The sequence below is a fragment of the Carcharodon carcharias genome, chromosome 15 (assembly GCF_017639515.1).
Source record: "Carcharodon carcharias isolate sCarCar2 chromosome 15, sCarCar2.pri, whole genome shotgun sequence".
Classification (NCBI taxonomy): domain Eukaryota; kingdom Metazoa; phylum Chordata; class Chondrichthyes; order Lamniformes; family Lamnidae; genus Carcharodon; species Carcharodon carcharias.
In genome coordinates, this window is record NC_054481.1 from 57,436,648 (window position 1) to 57,456,595 (window position 19,948).

At 44.2% G+C, this 19,948-nt stretch overlaps 1 protein-coding gene across 2 annotated transcripts in view; it reads left to right on the forward strand.

Moving 5' to 3' along the window:
• The window catches only part of LOC121288054 (myosin phosphatase Rho-interacting protein-like), a 235,057-nt gene that overhangs the window by 148,541 nt on the left and 66,568 nt on the right, over positions 1-19,948 (forward strand). Inside the window, exons 6-7 of one of the 2 annotated variants that reach the window (XM_041206333.1) lie at positions 8,745-8,949; positions 10,220-10,724. In XM_041206333.1, coding sequence (XP_041062267.1) covers positions 8,745-8,949; positions 10,220-10,724 — 710 coding nt within the window. The remainder of the gene's footprint in view (positions 1-8,744; positions 8,950-10,219; positions 10,725-19,948) is intronic. The other variant, XM_041206334.1, reaches the window with a different exon arrangement.

Consider the following 19,948-nt stretch of genomic DNA (forward strand, 5'->3'; position numbering starts at 1 on the left):
GGACAAATCATAGGGTAGGATTTTTCAGATGGCAGGGTTTCTCACTCCTCCACTTGAAGAATTGACAGGGAATGCATCCCATCACAGCAGTCCACAGTCAGTTAATACTAGGGGGTGGTGGTGATCGTGTCATCTGTGGAAAGGGCTCTTGAGGGAGGCACCCCCAGTTGCCACCCGAGATCCAAGCAGGTGAGCTACTGGGCTTACCCCCGCCTCTGAACTCCTCCCACCAGGCTCAAAATTGAGGCTGGGCAGGAAGCAGCCTTAACTGGCTAATGATTGAATAATTGTAAACCCACTGGCAAGGGACTGTAAAATTCTGCCCATGGAGTCATAGGGCTGAATTTTACCACAGGCTTCGGGTCCCTCCGACACAGCGCAAAAAGTACATCCTGAGCCTGCAGTTGCTGGCAATGAGATCAGCTTGATGATTTTACTGCAGGCCTATTCAGCCACGAGCGGGCCTCCGTCCAATTAAGGACAGCGGACTGTCTCCTGATGATGCCAGCCCAAATAGAGGACTGGCAGCTCTGGAGCCTCAGCAGCACCAGTGGGAGAGGTGGGTGCTGCTGAGTCGACAAAAGACCCCTAGGCGACTCCTAGTAAGTTAATTAAAAATAAAAAATTCAGGGGGTCAAGGGTCGAAGGGGAAATCCCCCCATGGCGATCATTGGGGCCACGGAAGCTGCCTTTCATGCCCACAGCCACGGAACCTCTGGCCTTGATGAACGCTCATGCTGCCACCTCCGTGAAACCGGCAGCCTCCTAGAGCGGCAAGGGGCTGCCCTGCTGTCAGCAAAATGCCGGCGGCCTCATAAAATGGCCCTTTCTTTATTCATTCATGGGATGTGGGCATTGCTGCCTCGGCCAGCATTTATCTTGCCCATCCCTAATTGCCCTTGAGAAGGTGGTAGTGAGCCGCTGCCTAGAACTGCTGCAGTCCATGCGGTGTAGGTACACCCACAGTGCTGTCAGGGAGGGAGTTCCAGGATTTTGACCCAGCGACACCAAAGGATTGACAATTTATTTCCATGTCAGGATGGTGTGTGGCTTGGAGGGGAACTTCCAGGTTATGATCACCATGCATCTGCTGCCCTTGTCCTTCTAGGTGGTAAGAGGTCGAGGGCTTTGAAGGCGCTGTTGAAGGAGCCTTGGTGAGTTCCTGCAGTGTATCTGCTGCTGCTGTGCATCGGTGGTGGAGGAAGTGAATGTTTGTGGATGGGATGCCAATCAAGCGGGATATTTTGTCCTGGATGGTGTCAAGCTTCTTGACTGTTGATGGAGCTGCACTCGTCTAGGCAAGTGGAGAATATTTCATCACACTCCTGACTTGTGCATTGTAGATGCTGGACGTCTTTGGGAAGACCTCAGTATTGATTTGGCTGACCCAGTTCAGTTTCTGGTCAATGGTAACCACCTGGATGTTGATAGCGGGAGATTCAGTGATGGTAATGCCATTGAATGTCAAGAGAAGATAGTTGGATTCTCTCTTGTTGGAGGTGGTCATTGCCTGACACTTGTGTGGTGCAAATGTTACTTGCCACTTATCAGTCCAAGCCTGAATGTTGTCCAGGTCTTGTTGCATAACGGCACGGACTTCTTTAGTACCTGATGAGTCACGAATGGTACTGACCATTGCGCAATCATCAGTGACCAACCCCACTTCTAACCTTATAACGGAGGGAAGTTCATTGCTGAAGCAGCGAAGATTGAGCCTAGCACACTACCCTGAGGAACTCCTGCAGTGATACCCTGGGGCAGAGATGATTGACCTCCAACGACCACAATAATTCTCCTTTGTGCTAGGTTGAACTCCAACCAGTGGAGAGTTTTCCCCCTGATTCTTACTGAGTCCAGTTTTGCTAGGGCTTTTTGATGCCACACTTGATCAAATGGCACTCACTCTTACTACATCTCTGGAGTTCAGCTCTTTTGTCCACGGCTGTAATGAGGTCAGGAGCTGAGTGGTCCTGGTGGATCCCAAACTGAGCATCATTGAGCAAGTTGTTTGAGTAAATGCTGCGTGATAGCATTGTTGATGATCCCTTCCATCACTTTGCTGATGAGTAAGGTAGACTGATGGGGTGGTAATCGACTGGATTAGATTTGCACGACTTTCTGTGGACAGTACATACCTGGACAATTTTCCACATTGCCAGGTACATGCCAGTGTTGTATCTGTACTGGAACAGCTTGGCTAAGGACCCAGCTAGCTCTGGACCACAAGTCTTCAGTACTATTGCTAGGGTGTTGTCAAGGCCCATAGTCTTTGCAGTATCCAGTGCCTTCAGCTGTTTCTTAATATCACGTGAAGTTAATTGAATTGGCTGAAAATTGGCATCTGTGAAGCTGGAGACCTCCGGAGGAGGCCGAGTTGGATCATCCACTCGGCACTTCTGGCTGAAGGTTGTTGCAAATGCTTCAGCTTTGTTTTTTGCACTGATGTGATGGGCTCCCCCAACATTGAGGATGGGGCTATTTGTGGAGCCCCCTCCTCCAGTTAGTTGTTTAATTGACCACCACCATTCACAACTGGATGTGGCAGGACTGCAGAGCTTAGATCTGATTCATTGGTTGTGGGATCGCTTCACTCTGTATATCGTATGCTGCTTTTGCTCTTTAGCATGCAAGTAGTCCTGTGTTGCAGCTTCACCAAGTTGGCACCTCATTTTTAGGTATGCCTGGTGCTGCTCCTGGCATGCTTCCCTTCACTCCTTATTGGACCAGGGTTGATCCCCCAGTTTGATGGTAATGGTAGAGCGGGGGACATGCCAGGCCATGAGGTTACAGATTGTGATTGTGGTACAATTGTGCTGCTGCTGGTGGCCCACAGTGCCTCATGGATGCCCGGGTTCAAGTTGCTAAGGTCCTTAATAGGGAAACTTTCCTGATGGAGCACTGCGACAGGGAGCTATCCTGCCACAGCTCCCTGCTGTTTAACAGCACCCCACCCCTCAACTCAGCCTGCCACCTGGGGACTGGTGAAATTCTGCTCAAAGTGTTATTATTGTGCAGATGGAGGCCATTTGGTCCGTTGAGTCCATGCTGACTCTTTGTAAAGCAATCTAGTCAGTTCCATTTCCTCATTCCCTCCCCATAGCCCTGCAAGTTTATTTTCCTCAAGTGCCCAACCAATTTTCTTTTGAAATAATTGATCATCTCCACATCCACCAGCCTCATAGGCAGCAAATTCTAGGTCACTCATTTGCAGCGTAAAAACTTATTTCCTCACAGCCTCCCTGTATCTCTTGCCCATTGTTTTTTAGGCCGAGTTAGATAGATTCTAGATTGATAAGCCCTGATTTCTCCACTCACAACCCATCCATAAAAAGAAAGATGTTTTTGGTTTTTGATTTCCCCCTTTATTAGTAGCTGTGTATTTTCCCAACGCTTCAGTTTTGGAGTTATGCAATCCTCTATTAATAACCTCACAGCAAACTCGAGATAAGGTAAAATATTTATTTTACACGCCACAAAAAGTGGGAAAAAGGTTTCGCAAAGTCCACCCCTTTTTGCACTCATACAATAAAAGAGGTGTAATGAAACAATAGGCAATGATCATCTCTAACAAGAGAGAATCTAACTATCGCCCCATGACATTCAATGACAATACCATCAGTGAAGCCCCCACCCCGCACCCCCCGCTATCAATGTCCTGGGGTTACCATTAACCAGAAACTGAACTGGACTAGCCATATAAATACTGTGGCTATGACAACAGGTCAGAGGCTAGGAATCCTGCGGTGAGTAACACACCACCTGATTCCCCAAAGCCTGTCCACAATCTACGAGGCACAAGCCAGGAATGTGATGGAATACTGTCTACTTGCCTGGATGAGTGCAGCTCCAACAACAATTAGGGAGCTTGACACCATCCAGGACATATAGCCCACTTGATTGGCATCCCATCCACAAACATTCACTCCCTCTATCACTGAGCACAGTGGCAACAATATGTACCATCCAAAAGATGCACTCCAGAATCATACCAAGCTCCTTAGCACCTTTCAAACCTATGACCACTACCATCTAGAAGGACAAGGGCAACAGTCGCATGGGAACACCACCACCTGGAAGTTCCTCTCCAAGCCTCTCGCCATCCTGACTTGGAAATATATCGCTGTTCCTTCACTGTCGCTCAGTCAAAACCCTGGAACCCCCCTCCTTAACAGCACTGTGGATGTACCTACACCATGTAGATTGCAGCAGTTCAAGAAAGCAGATCACTATCACCTTCTCAAGGGCAATTAAGGGTGGGCAATAAATGCTGGTCTAAAAAGGTGGTAATTGCCAGGCTGACCAAATCCCAAAGGGAAACTTGGCCAAGCTATCGTAACAATTTGCAATTTACGTTTTTATTACAAGAAGGTAGGTGAACTGAAGTCAGAAGAAAAGATTCCACTTTCACTTTTGGAGAGTTTAAATATTAAATTGAAACATTTATTAACCATTTTTCAGGAAAGAAAACTTAAAAACACAAGATTACAGTTACACAGTTAATCTTACAACATATCCTAAAAGATTTCTCCTTAGCTATACTCCCAAAATAAACACCCTTCTTCAGGCAACAGTTCAAATGGATTCTTAACCTATAAAACATCCAGTAATATTACCACAAGGCACCCACTGTTGCTGTAAGGGAGGTATTTCACAGCCTCTCTCTCCCTCTCACTCAACAATGGAAATCCAAGTCTTATAACAAAACCTTGCTTCCTGGAACAAGCAAACACTAGTTCTGTCGAAGGGTCATGAGGACTCGAAACGTCAACTCTTTTCTTCTCCGCCGATGCTGCCAGACCTGCTGAGTTTTTCCAGGTAATTCTGTTTTTGTTTTGGATTTCCAGCATCCGCAGTTTTTTTGTTTTTAACACTTCTCTGGGGTGGCTAGAGGCTGCTTTTTCACAGGACTGTCTTCACACAGTCCATCTTTCAAGATCTCATTGGCCACTCACCGTACAGCTTTCAATCTTGCCTTAAATTTATTTCTCCCCTTTTGATCTGTAAATCCATTGTTATAACCTTTCTTTGGAAGTTACCTTTCCCAGAATATAAAAATCTTTCATGTTGTCATTATGGCCAGCATTTTCAGGAAAAAAAACTTTGCCTTATTTATTTACGATTTTTTGTCAGTTGTATAACTTCTGGTCATGTCTGTTTGAAATTCAAACCTCTCAACTTATCTACAAATGCAAATATTAACTCATACATTTCCATTTCAAAATTCTGCTTTTACACCTAACCCTTTGTTGATTTAAACCTTGCTGTCTGACAGTCTTCAGTTTAATTAAATTAGTCACACACAGCCCTCTCAAGCCTGTTTCAGTATCCCACAATAATATTAGGGAAAAAATGATGTTCCCTTTACAGAGGGATAAAGGTAAAAAGAGGTATAGGGCAAGACCATGATAAAAATAAGAGTTATGGTTTCACGTGAGTCCAGTGTCCAGTAAGTCAATATCCAATGTAGGTTCTTTCAGGTGACTTTGCCTGGCAGAATTCCTGGTCTTGGTCCTAGGAACTCAGTTGAAGTTAAGTCCGTTGAAGATGCAGCAAAGTATTTTTGTATCCTGGATACTAGTTCACTCTGTTGGCAAAATATAGGGTTCTTTCTGGAAATCAGACTTGGAGAGAGATGGAGGTCAGAGGCAGGCTGCTCACCTGGAGTTCAGGTTCCTCTTCTGAGGTTAAACCACTACTGAAGATTCTGAGGCTGTCTAATTAAAGGAATTCAAACAGCTCAAGTCTTGGTCATGTGATAGGTGGTTTCTGGTCAAGCAATTAAGCTAACAAGGCATTCTTGTTAAAACCCATTGTGTTTTGAGCAGATAACCGAAGAACCGTTGGTAGAACGTTGAAGAACGTCAAGTCCCAAACAACTTTGCCTTTGCCCAGAGCTGGCTGGTCTAGACGTATCGTCTACGAACCCTTTGTGTTAGTTTGGCTAGAATGTTTGTACGATGCAAGTTGTGTTACATTCCAGGGGGTTTGATGTGTTAGCCTTTGTTCATGTTTAAACTGCCCAGAAGCTTGCAGAACTCCAATCCTGTGGTCAGCTGCGGCCATTTTATCAGTCCAGCAATCATCCATTTTGAAAAAGAGAAAAAATGATTTTATAAAATAGCCAGGCGGACATAGATATACTGATTTTTTTTCTTCCTGCCTTCTGGCCGGGATAGAGCACTTTGAAGGTGGGACAAGCAGGTTGGATAAAGGGGTACCACTAGATGCAGTATATTTAGATTTACAAAAGGTGTTCATTAAGGTGGCACAAAAGTGGGTACTGCACAGGATAAGAGCTCATGGTGTTGGGGGAGGTATATTAGTATGCATAGAGGATTGGCCAACAAACTTGAAACAGAGAGTCAGGATAAATGGATCATTTTACAGGTTGGCAAACTAGCTAATGGCATGCCGTAGGAATCAGTGCTGGAGTGTCAACTATTGAAAATCTATATTAATGAATTAGATGAAGGGACCGACTATTATAGTCAAATTTGCTGATACAAAGATAGTTAGGAAGCTAGTTGCAAGAAGGATGCAATAAGTCTGTTAAGGGATGTAGATGGGTTAAGTGAATGGGCAAAAATCTGGCAGATGGAGTATAATGTGGGAAAATGTGAGGTTGTCCACTTTGGCAGGAAGAATAGAAAAGCAGAATATTATCTAAATGGACAGAGACTGCAGAATGTTGTGGTACAGAGGGATTCAGGTGTCCTTGTATATGAATCACAAAAAGTTAGCATGCAAATACGGAAAGTAATTAGGAAGGCAAATAGAATGTTGGCTTTTATTCCGAGGCTGTGGAGTATAAAAGGTAAGTCTTGCTACAAGTGTACAGGGTGTGGGTGAGATTGCACCTGGAGTACTTCGTGCAGTTCTGACCTCCTTACTTAAAGAGGGATATACTTGCATCGAAGCAGTTCAGAGATGGTTCACTAGCTGATTCCTGGGATGAAGGGTTGTCTTATGAGGAGAGGTTGAGCAGGTTGGGCCTATGCTCACTGGACTTTTGAAGAATGAGAGGTAATCTTATTGAAACATATAAGATTCTAAGGGGGCTTGACAGAGTAGATGTTGACAAGATGTTTACCCTCATGGGGAAATCTAGAACTAGTGGGTGCAGTTTAAAAACAGGGGGTCTCCCATGTAAGACGGGGATGAGCAGGAATTTCTTCTCCAAGGGTCATTAGTTTTTGGAATTCTCTTTCACAGAGAGCAGTGGAGGCTGGGTCATTGGATATATTTAAGGCTAGTTTGACAGATTTTTGATCTACAAGGGAGTCAAGAGTTATGGGGCATAGACAGGAAAGTGGAATTAAGGCCACTTTCAGATCAGACATGATCTTATTGGATGGCTGAGCAGGTTTGATGGGCTGAATGGCCTGCTCCTATTTCTTATGATGTTACAAAGTGTGAGTGACCAGAGCTGGGGCAATATTTTTGTTGTTGCCTTGATTGAAGTTTATAAGATCCTGAAAGGTCATGACAAGGTGGATGTGGAAAGGATGTTTCCTTTTGTGGGTGAGTCCAGAACTAAGGGGCAGTGTTTTAAAATTAGGGGTCGCTCTTATAGAACAGAGATGAGGAAAAAATTTTTTCTCAGAGGGCTGTGTGATTTTGGAGCTTTCTATCCAGAAGGCTGTGGAGGTGGGGTCACTGAATATTTTTAAGGCAGAGATAGATAGCTTCTTGTTAGGCAAGGGAATCGAAGGTTATCGGGGGTAGATGGGAATATGGAACTTGAAACACAAACAGATCAACTGTGATCTTATTGAATGGCGGGGCAGGCTCAAAGGGGCGAATGGCTGCCTTCTCCTTTCTCATCTGTTCGTATGCTAAAGGTTCAGTATAACTTCCTTGTTTTTATATTTATTATCTCTATTTATGATCCCATTTGCTTTGCAAACTATTCTCTCAAAATATCTGGCCGCCTTCAAAAATCTAGGCACATGAAGCCCTCTGTCCTTACACACACTTCAGAACCGTGCCATTAAGTCTATATTACCTGCCCCTGTCCCTTCTCCTAACATGCATATCACCTCATACTTCTCTGTATTAAATTTCATCTGTTTGTTTGACTGTGCATTTTGTTTGCTTACCTGTGTTTTGTTGCAATCCATCGGTCGCACCCTCATTGTTTGCCACACCTCCAAAGTTTGGTATCATAGGCAAATTTTTAAATTTTACAGAAACCCGGAGATGGTTCGATTAACTTTCAACTATGATCAATGAGGTGTGTGGTGGTTTGGGGTCAGGGTATGGCTTTTGGATTCAATGTTATGGGGTCCTGAGTTGCAGCTACTTGATAGATGACTAATTCCACTCTTGAGACCATGCTACAGTTGGTACAAACCACATTCTATTTTATTTGTACGACATCTTTTTTTGTTGAGGTAACTGATTAATTAGACATATTATGCTAGAGGCGGGACTAAGTCACTCTATGAATTCTATTATCTTGGATTTAATGAAGCCAATAGTAGAATCTGAGTAGATTTAGGTTTAGACTTACCGAATAATTAATCAGCAACTTCAAAGCTTCAAGTTAATCAGAAGGTTCAGCTGCTGAAATCTTGCTCTTATAAATTGTTAATACCCCATTCCTCTGATTATTCTCTGGCATCCATTATTATTTTATATATTCAACATACCAAGAGCTTGCATTTTCTAAATTAATGTGAGTTTAATATTTGGTGGATATTCTTGGAAGTATTAAATGGACATTTTCATTTCACTTGTGACAGGAGCCCGGACCTGCTAAAGTTGCAGTTACCAGCAGTTGCATGCCAAATGCTGAGAAGGTCCCGAGCACCAGGTCAACACTCTGGCAAGAACAAGAACAGCTGAAAAATAAAAACCTCCATGTCATCAGTAACATGATGAAAAGTCCTTCACAGAACCAGTCTTCTATTGTCACATCTTCTGGACCATCAGCAGTGCCTAGAGAAGGTTAGTGGAAATAATGGGAAAGTATCAGGTAGGAGCAACATCAATGGCATTTTGGAATACTAACGTTTCAGGCGTATTACTTTAGGTGGTCATATAGTACAAGTTTAGCAGTTTTTTTACTTCCTTTGGAGGGTCTTTTACTCTCCCTTCAACTCCTGGAGCAGCAGTTTTTCACTGGACTGTGGTTCCATGGAGCTATGATTACAGCCCCTATACAATTACTGATTCTGAAGATTCCCCACTGGCTTTCTGATGAAATCTGAAGCTTTGTTTTCTTCTAATACACTGGCCATTGGCTGGAGTTAGCCTGCGGCCTTGAATTTTTGTATTGGGCCTATTTTCCTGTTAGTATTGTACCTTTGATAGTCAGGAACAGGTTGATATTACAAGTTAGAAAACTGTTAAATATGTATCAGGATGCTTCTGTTATTTCACCAGCCAGAATAGTACAGCCTATAGACACAGAGCACTTGCTTAAACTGCACAACTGCAGTTAAACAACCTGGGCTTTAAGTAAGTGAAGTTGCCAGAAATCCTTCTGCTAATAGTTTAAAAATGTTTGAGAAAATTAAACTACTGAGAAGTGATTAGAAAGGGTAGTGGAATAAACAATCAGGTTAATTTGTAATGCATTTAATTATTAACAATACTAAGAGTGAAATATAGAAACATAGTTGATTGTTAGTCCCTGGAATTCATTAAATGAAAAACTGTAGATAAACAATCTGGATTATCCGCGGGCAGTAATAGAATTTCTGTTGACAGGTGTACCTGTTCAAACTGAGTTTCTTTTTAAGGAACCACTCGCCTCTGTTTTAATCCACCCAAAACTGACCCAGTCACTTACTATAGTGACATCATTGAAATTCCAGGGCTTTGCTCTGATTACAGCACAGATCTACTTTTGGGCTTGAATAAAATACCCGGGTATTATTGCCCTTTATTCTTGTTCACACCCCCATTGTTCATTGCTGTGTTATCACAGCCTCTTTGTACAGGAGCATTAGGTTATTCATGCAACCTCTGCCAATATGTGAACTATCCAGCGTGCAAGAAAAATTGATCTAATAATATACTTGCTTGATTTGACCCAGGGTGTGGGCAGATGCCTTGCTATCATTTGATTTCAATGATGCTGAGAGAGTTAAGCTCTACAGCTTATTTTTACTGCTGTGCATTCTAAGCATATTATCACTCTGCACACCTTGTTGGAGGTCTGTTGTATCTTTAAATTCTGATTCTAAACAAGTTCTCTCTTCCTCCTGAACAGCAGCCCAGAGTGTGGTAAATGGTAATGAAGTGGATAGCCAGCAGAAGAAGCGTGTGGAGAGTGGCTATTTTTCCCTGGAGAAGCTGAAGTCCGACTCAAAGCAGCTCACCTCTCCTGGAAGCAGCACCCCCAGCAGGTACAGTTCCTCTGAGAGTAGCATGGTAATACCGTGCCACTCTAGCCTGTGCAGTGATCCTTTCCCTCCTACAGGTAACCTTCACAGCAGTGGTTCTTATGTTAGCTCTTCCCAGAGCTCCTTGGACTCAGAGACCAGCGGTACCATGCAGACGGGCATAGCAAGTTCAAACCGCAAGGTTGGGGAAGGGCCAAGTCATTCCCCAGCTACACGGATTAATCTGGACTATGTCAGAATGGCAGATATCCCCAAAGCCAAGAGGATCAGCAGCAAACAGGCCTTCCGAGTAGATGAGCACCAGGAGCAGAGGTTTCGTACCTGCAGTCCTAGCAGAATGGAGTTGGCACGTTTGTTTGGTTCTGAGCGAAGGTAAGAAATTAAAGGTGGTGGAAACTCATTGTAGATATTAAAATCTGACTCTTATTTCATCCCTATGGTGCAGCAGTTTCTGTCCAAGGACAGGCACTAAGCCACTGTTTCTTTTAATTTTAAGCACTAAGAGTCTGGAAAGGTTTGGCTACTGGAATATGCCTCCATCAAATTACAGATTTATTTTATCAAGAAAGAACGAGGATACAAAGAGTACAGAATAAGTGACGTCAAGCATGGTGTCCCTACTTCCTGATGCTTTTGAATCTTGATTGTTTTGGTTTACTCTTTGTTGCAATTTCTGTAACTTTTTTTCAGATCTCCCTTCTCCATGCATCCTTCTCTTGCTGAGAGGATAGGTTAAAATTGTTCCCAGCCTTTGGTACTGACTATAATGAGGACTTCAGTGCTGCCCCTATATTGTACTATATTACGTGCCAGTGACTGCTATGTTTATCCTTTTTTAAGTGTGCTGAGCTCATTGACAACCAGTTTGTGATAACCAAGGCACTGGTATTCCAGGAACATTATCTGTGCTGAGGCCATGATTTATAAAGGAGAGAATTTTGCTTTGCTGCGCAATCACTGTTGATAGACTCTTATTTCTTGGTGTGAAACAAGCAGTTGTTAAACACATTTATGAATTTTGTTAGTGTCATTAAGAGATTAAAAAAGGTTATTCACCTTTCTATCTCCATATTTTGTTGTTTTCTGCCATACATGTTTCACACAGCAGATGGCAGGGTATGGCCTTTGATTTGCTGCCAGTTCTCTGGCCTTAGTTCAGGTCACCAATAAACATGTACAGTACATCGAGCTGATTCAATGACTGTTATTGGCCTCATGATTACTTTTTAATTGCTGTCTTTTTTTAAACCAAAATAGAAGTTTTACTGTTCAGTGCCTCCGTGGACCTGCAGGCCTCTTGGAGGAGACTGACTTAAAAGAAAGACATTCATTTATATTCCACTTTTCAAGACCACTTGATGTCTCACCGGCTTTATGGCTGATGAAATATGCTTGAAGTGTAGTCACTGTGGTGATGTAGGAAATGCAACAACTAATTTGTGCACATCAAACACCCACAAACAGCAATGTGACAATGGCTAGATAATCCATTTTCGTGATGTTGATTGGGGGATAAATATTGTCCAGGACACAGAAGAACTCCTCTGTTCATCAAAATAGTGCCATGGGATCTTTTACATCCACCCGAGTAGGCAGATGGGGTCTTGGGTCAATGTCTCAACTGAAAGAGGACACCTCTGACAGTGCAGCAATCCCTTGGTATGGCACTGGAATGTCAGCCTTTCTTTTTTGTGCTCAAATGGGAGTTGAACCCAGGATTTTGTGACTTGGAGAAATGTGTAGGTAGAGAAGGCCTAATCTCTGTTTCCTGAAATCGATTGTAAGGGCTGGATTTTCCTGTAGGCTCAGGAAAATCCTACTTGCACATGTTTGTACCTTCTGAACTGCACACGTGACCCATGTGTGACTTTGTCTGGAGTTTATCACTTTTCACACAAGGGACTGGTTTGCAGTGCATTTTGTGAGCTGCGATGGAATCCGTGAGGAATGTGGACGTGGAGGCAGGCTGGTTAGAAGGTGCGCCTCTGTTCTCCAACATAGCAGTCCTGCTTCCAACACCATTCAAGGACCCCCTAACCCTCATCCCTCATGCCCCTTACCACCACCTACCCCCATGAACCCCTCAGGTCATCCATGCCACCTCAAATCACCACCTACCCCCAAGCCCCTCAGATTATCCATGTCGCTGTGTACCACCTCACTTTCCACATTCACACCCCCCATGCCACCCCATGTCCCTTCAGATACCCCATCCAACCCCATGCCACTTTCATGTTCCCCATGTACTCTCCATAGCCACTTACCCAGTATGCACTATATACAGTCCTCAGGAGCCAATAGTAATGGGAGTTATTTTAAAATAATTGGGTAAAAATTAAGCATCTAACAATCTAATAAAACTCAGATTTCAAAAACACTACCATTGATCCTAGAAAGAAAAATTACTTCAGTGCACAAAAGTATCTATTACATGTGTAAACAAACAAGAAACCACATCAAAAACATTTCTATTGCAGCCGCCTGAAAGTTTCAACTGTTCTTGGCTCAATAGACCACTGTTGAGCTGAAGCCATTGTTAGCTTTTGAAACATGGCCAAGCATTCATAATAGATGCAGCGGTCATGACAAAAGCTTCCAGCTATATTGCCTGAAACTGACAGAACACAAATGTCAAAACATTTTACACTTACCTTTTCAGAACGTTCCTGACACCTCAGCAGGCTTCCTCCAGTGGTCAAAAACTCCAAGAGATGGAGAGTTTAGGGTTAACTCTTTTAGGGTTTCCAAAACCCACACGAGCACATGAAAATTGTGCGCAGTAGAAAATACAATTTTCCAGTGGCCTTCACAATGCGGTCCCCAGTCCCTGAAGAGACGTGTGCATTTTGCACCCAAAGCCTTCTCGACCCATGAAAATGCCACACGAAAATGATGCGAGGTCAGGAAGACAGAGGAGTTCAGCATTTCATGAGCCCATTCACACCACTGGGAGACAAAAATCCAGCCCTAAGAATCCTACCAGACATTGGAGCTACTAGTAGTCTTGCTCTCTGAAAACTTGGGTAAACATTCAAAGCCTCCTGCACTGTACGCAGTGAGGCCTCAGTCACACCACTTTGGTCTTTCTTGTTAGGATAACCAACTTCTTCCACTATTAAAATACGTGCAACAAATCCATGCCCGAGAGGTTGGGGGAAGGTTGAGTCACCAGCAATAACAACAAGTTTCACTTTGTTTTCTTTATTCTTTTACAGGATGTGGGTGTCGCTGGCTAGGCCAGCATTTATTGCCCATCCTTGACTGCCCTTGAGAAGGTGGTGGTGAGCCAACTTCTTGAACTGCTGCAGTCCATGTGGTGTAGGTACACCCACAGTGCTGTTAAGAAGGGAATTCCAGGATTTTGACCCTGCGGCAATATATTTCCAAGTCAGGGTGGCATGTAGCTTGGAGGGGAACTTGCAAGTAGTAGTGTTCCCATGCACCTGCTGCGCTTGTCCTCCTCGGTAGTAGAGGTTGCGGGTTGGAAGATGCTGTTGAAGGAGCCTTGGCAAGTTGCTGCAGTGCATCTTGTAGATGGTACACATTGCCGCCACCTTGCATTGGTTTTGGAGTAAATGTTGAATGTGGTGAATGGTGTGCCAATTAAGCGGGCTGCTTTGTCCTGGATGGTGTCAAGCTTCTTGAGTGTTGTTGGAGCTGCACTCACCTAGGCAGGTGGAGAGTATTCCATCACACTCCTGACTTATGTCTTGTAGATGGGGGACAGACTTTGGGGAGTCGGGAGGTGAGTATTCTCTACAGATTTCCCAGCCTCTAACCTGCTTTATAGCCATAGCATTTATATGGCTGGTCCAGTACATTTCCTGGTCAATATTAACCTGCAGGATATTGACGATAGGGGTGGTAATGCCATTGAATGTCAAGGTTGTATTCTGTGTATATGATGTAAAAAATTAGCACATAAGGCAAGATGCAGGTACTGTTGGTGACACTGCAGCTTGCCATTGTTTCACAGAAGGGTGTCACTTGCTTGGCTGGTTTGCCTGATTCTCACCCTGAGGACAATCATAATACAATGACATGACTTCCTAAGTGTACAACCTGACTTTCAAACTCTGTTTAAATTGTCGCTAAGGAAAATTGGTGTAGATGTAAGCAATATTTGACCTTAACTCTGCTGCTTTTAAGAGGTCCCTTGAGTGTTAATGGTCACTGAATTGAAACTCTCCTGGTACAGATTCTGGAGTGACCGACCTCAGCCAGCAGTCATTCTTAAAAACTTTCTCCGCTTTCTTCTGAAAAAAAAATTATTTTGTCCAACTGTGGCTTTTATTTAATTTTTCCTTAACAATATTATCATGTGCAGAAAAATGCTCAAATTCCTCAACTAGGTATTGAGTTAAACTGGATAGTCAAGTGGGATATTTAATGCTTTAGGAATCCTTTCCAACTCATCGTGATCAGACATTGGTGTACGTTAGATATTTTAATAAAAGATCCCTTGCTCATTGATGGTGCTATGAGCCTGGAGCTGTGTGATGTATACATTAACCTTCACATCTAAATTAGTGCCACTCTTTATCATGTTCAAATTCTTTTAGAATAACTTCTAAGGGTTACAAAATTTAACTGACAACACGTGCTCTTTCTTTCTGTCAACATTGGGAATTGAAATAAGCTGTACTGTCATTGCATCTAAAATTAACAAGTGACTCCCACCTGACTCCCCTCAGCATAGCGCTTTATAAGTTAGGGTAGTGGAAGGAGAAAGTGGCGGGATAAATGTAAAGGAAAACTGGTGTAGTCTCTTAATTTTGTGGAAGTATCTCTGAAGGAGAGTCCAGAACAACGAGGCATTATCTTAAAATTAGAGCTCAGCCGTTTAAGGATGATGTCAGGAAGTACTTCTTCACAAAAGGGGTAGGGGAAATCAGGAACTTCCTTCTCTTCTGTCCCCACCCCCCAAATATTACAAGTTGTTGAGTGAGGTTGGGGGTCAGTTGAAAAGTTCAAAACTGAAATGGATAGGTTGTTTTTGTTAGGCAAGGATATTAATGGTTATGGAATCAAGGCAGGTAGATGGAGTTAAGAGGCAGGTAGATGGGAAGATACAGATGAGGTATAATCTAACTGAATTGTGGAATAAGCTCGAGAGCTGAATGGCATACTCCTGTTCCTATGTTCCCACACATGGTTGGAAACTAGGGCCCAGATTTTCGCTCTCAAGTTGGGTGCGCAATTTCCCGACTTGCCGAATTTGTCTTGGGAGAAACTGCCCCAAACGACTGGATTTTTGCTCCGGGGTGGGGGTGCAGGATGGAGGCAGGCTACCAACCCTGGAAAAAGTACAGATGCAGAGGGTGACACATTTCAGGTGTGGTATAAAGGGAGAGCCTCTGTAAGGAGTTCCTGCTGTGAGACAGAAAGTGGATGGAACTGCTGCTGGTCCTGGGAGGAGACATCAGTCAAGATTCAGTTGAGTACCAACTGCAATAGTTGTCCAACTGGTTGCTGACATAGGAAGAGATGGCCCATCATGGGCCTTCCACAGGAAAATATAGACATTACTGCTGCTTATTTACATTGTAATGAAGGAGCACACTCTACAAAGTTAAGGCTGGAAATGTTACAAGACACAGCCTTGGAGATGGCAACATCTCGGCACCATCAGCTGCTCATGATATTGACTCAGATTACCATAATGCCTCATGGAACGATTGGTAGACACCACATACAGAACCTTTAGCCTTCCACCTACCCTCTTTCCAGGGTACGGCCATGCAATTGAGCCTTGCACAGGGCCCTCACAGCGGCACACTGTCATGGTAAAACTGTGTGACTCAGACGGAGCAGGCCAGCAGGGTAGTTTGTGTTTGGGAGCACAATATGCCATCTTGAAGTGACAGGAACAGAGGCCACCCTGCATTCATGCAGCCCAATTTCTATCCCCTTCAATCCCCCCAAACCAACATCAAGCATTGCTGAGCTAGCGAATGTGGCCTGTGTATGTAAGCGGACATATGTTCTATGTGAGACCAACTGAAGCTGGAAGCCTTGTGTTTCAATGTTTTTTATTATTTCTCATGCCAAAATGTTACAAAGAAGTCAAGTGGGGAAGGAGCAGGAAGGGCTGCACCCTGCTTCAGTGACCAGGACCTCCAGATCCTGGTCAAGGAGGTCCAGAGATGCTGCAATATATTGTAGCTGGGTGGCCGGTGGAACCTGACAATGGTGACCAAGAAGGCATGACAGGGGATAGCCTCCACTGTGAGTGCAGCAGGGGACCATGCCAGATCATGGATTCAGAGCAGGAAGAGGTTCCACAACCTGCTGCACTCTGGCAAGGTGAATTGTTTGTCAGAAGCCACCCCCTACAATCAGCTGGGCGGATACCCTGGCTAACTCCATGGCTGTCGTCTCCAGTTTCTAATCACCCACAGTCTCACAGACCCATCCCTGGTCCAGGCCATTTCCCTGGCATTGTGGATCCTCTTTTACTGCACATATGACATAGAGTGATGTTAGCCTAATATATAGTGCCACCAGGAACAAATCTCTTGAATCTGGCAGTGCATCACACAGTACATTCACATCTCTATCCAGCACTGTGTGCACCTAAATTAAGCTAACATCACTCTCTATGTCATATTTGCAGAAAAAGAGGACCCACAATACCAGAGAAATGGTCTGCACAGGGGGTTGGTCTGTGAGACAATAGGTGATTAGAAACTGGAGACGACAGCCATGGAGGTAGCTAATGTGGCCACCCAGCTTATTGTTGGGGATGGAGAATCATCCGTAGCAGGTGCTAAAGGTGGTGGTAATTGGTGCAGGTTAGTTAGTTCACTGAGCAAAAGGGACGTTCATATGAGGAGGAGTGTGAAAATTGGGTTGCTTGATGAGGGCACTGCAATTATGTTTAAAGGCAATGGCGTGTGTGTAAGCGTGCTTTCACAATGTAAAGGGTTAAACCTCATTACCTCCTTTCGTGTCTTACATAGGTCCATGTAGCACTTGCTCAACCTCCCACCAGACCACCTCATCCCTTGGGCATTAGGGAGAGGAAGAAATATCGGAGGAGGCACCATCGCATCTGACTAGCCCACATTCCACCAACACAAATATTAGGACATTGAAAAAATGTAGTGTGTGTTTAGAGTCAGTAGCATGTAGTGAAGTGCACCACACCACAGTACAGGAGGGAAGAGTCTGAATCAGAGACATCTGTGCACCTCCGATCCACCTCGGAGGAGGGAGGACAGTCACAATGATGCTCCAGTAGGCATGGAGGTAGGGCCTCAGGAGTTATGTTACGGGGCACAGTATTTGGAGCAGAGTTCCCTGAGGCAATGCGATCTCATGCACTGCATGTGGAGGAGTCCATCGTGATGATAAGCTCCACCCTATCTTGGGGTCCCAGCCACATGAGTTCCAACCATGAGAGAATGGCCAATCTCATGGAGAAACACATGTAGCATCACTCAGAGTGGATGCAAGAGCAGAGTAACTCCCTGCAAAGAGTACAAGATTCATTCAGTATCCTGGAGTGTATAAGTGCTGACCTCCATGGAATACATGAGGAGTTGCATAGCCTTAACAGGATGTTCATACTGTGGCACAACAGTTGCTAGAATGGACGACTGCTGCACTCCAGCAGCCAGTCTCATCAAACCCACCTGAAGGCCAACCTAGGGCTGTGGCAGTTAGTGAGGAGGGTGAAGGTCCTGAGGGCATTTCAGTGCCCTCATCTGCTTCTAAGACCCTAGCCCCTCCGCTAAGCCCTCATCTGCGCTACTTGCCCCAGTGACAACAGCTGCCCCTTGCAGAATGCAGAGGCTGTAGAATGTATTTTTTCTGTCTTAAGGCTTGCTCCTAAATTGATTTAGAAGCCCCCAGGAAAGATACTGCTGCAAAGGCACAAATCTACTCCTATCTTAGAGGAATGGGATGTGGGAGGAGTATAAAGGGGGCTGGAGTGTGGAGTTTGGTTGGAATGCAAAAGGAACTGGAGAAACTGATCGGCGCAGGCTTGGAGGGCTGAAGGGCCTGTTCCTGTGCTGAACTTTTCTTTGTTCTTTGAACATTGTAAAGAACAATCTGTTTTTGTTGGAAGCAGCGAGTACCTTGTGTGGAATTGAACGCTTCAGTGGAATCTACAGGAATAGAACAAAGTATTTTCTAAGTAGTGAAAAGCTAGAAAAAGTGGCAGCCCAAAGAAGCTTTGGGGTCTAGGTACATAGATCATTAAAATGGCATCATCAGGGTAAGGAAGGCAATCAAAAAGGCTAATGGAATGTTGGTCTTTATGGCTAAAGAATTGGAATATAAGGGGTTAGAAGCTATACTTCAGCTACACAAAGCCTTGGTTAAACCATACCTGGGTGCCACATTAGGAAGGATATATTGGCCTTCAAGGGAGTGCAGCAGAGATTTCTTCCCTTGAAATAGTTTTCTGCCCAAAGGCAGGTCCAACCCACGGCACCACGATCTCCACCACAGGTAGGGCAAGGAGGCAGGTCCCAAATCCATCCCAGCCAGAACAGGGACATCGAACCCCATGCTGTTGCACCAATCTGATCCAATCAACTGAACCAACCAGACCCTGTATGTTGCTGTGGCAACATACAATTTTACATGCATGTTGTAGCCTGGAGCTATGGATAGTGATGGTAGATGCTCCAATTTCTTCCAATCACAATTTCTCCCACTTTTACCAGCTGCCATTGGCCTATTTTAGAAGGATTTGCGGGTTAATGCTCAATCTGTTTGGCTACATTATGAATGACCTTCCTTGGCCGTCAAGTCCTGGAGTGGGACTTGAACCTGGAGCTTCTGGCACAGAGGCAGAGACATTATCTGCTGGGCCACAACACTTCCTGGTATAAGTTTACCAGAATGAACCTGGATCTCAAAGGTTAAATTACAAGGGGAGATTACACAGACTAGGGTTGTATTCCCTGGAATTTAGAATGTTAAGGGCGATTTCATTGAAGTTTTCAAGATATTAAGGGAAACAGATAGATAGGGTAGATAGAGAAAAAACATTTCTATTGTATCATGAGGCTGTGCCCCCTTAATTTTTGAAAATATGATTTTTGGTTTTCAACTGACTGGAAATTTTTCAATTTGAAATGAGACAGAACACAACTGGGCTACAGGAAGATATAGGTGGGATGGTCAAATGGGCAGATAAGTGGCAGAAGGAATTTAACCCTGAAAAGTGTGAGGTGATACACTTTGGAAGGAGTAATTTGACAAAGAAGTATTCAATGAACGGCATGACACTAGGAAATTCTGAGGAACAAAGAGACCTTGGTGTATGTGTCCCCATAGATCTCTGAAGGCAGAGGGGCATGTTAGTGGGGTGGTGAAAAAGGCATATGGGACACTTGCCTTTATCAATCGAAGCATAGATTACAAAAGTAGGGAGGTCTTGTTGGAGTTGTATAGAACCTTGGTGAGGCCACAGCTGGAGTAGTGTGTGCAGTTCTGGTCACCACATTATAGGAAGGATGTGATTGCACTGGAGGGGGTGCAGAGGAGATTCACCAGGATGTTGCCTGGGATGAAACATTTAAGTTATGAAGAGAGGTTGGATAGACTTGGGTTGTTTTTGTTGGAGCAGAGAAGACTGA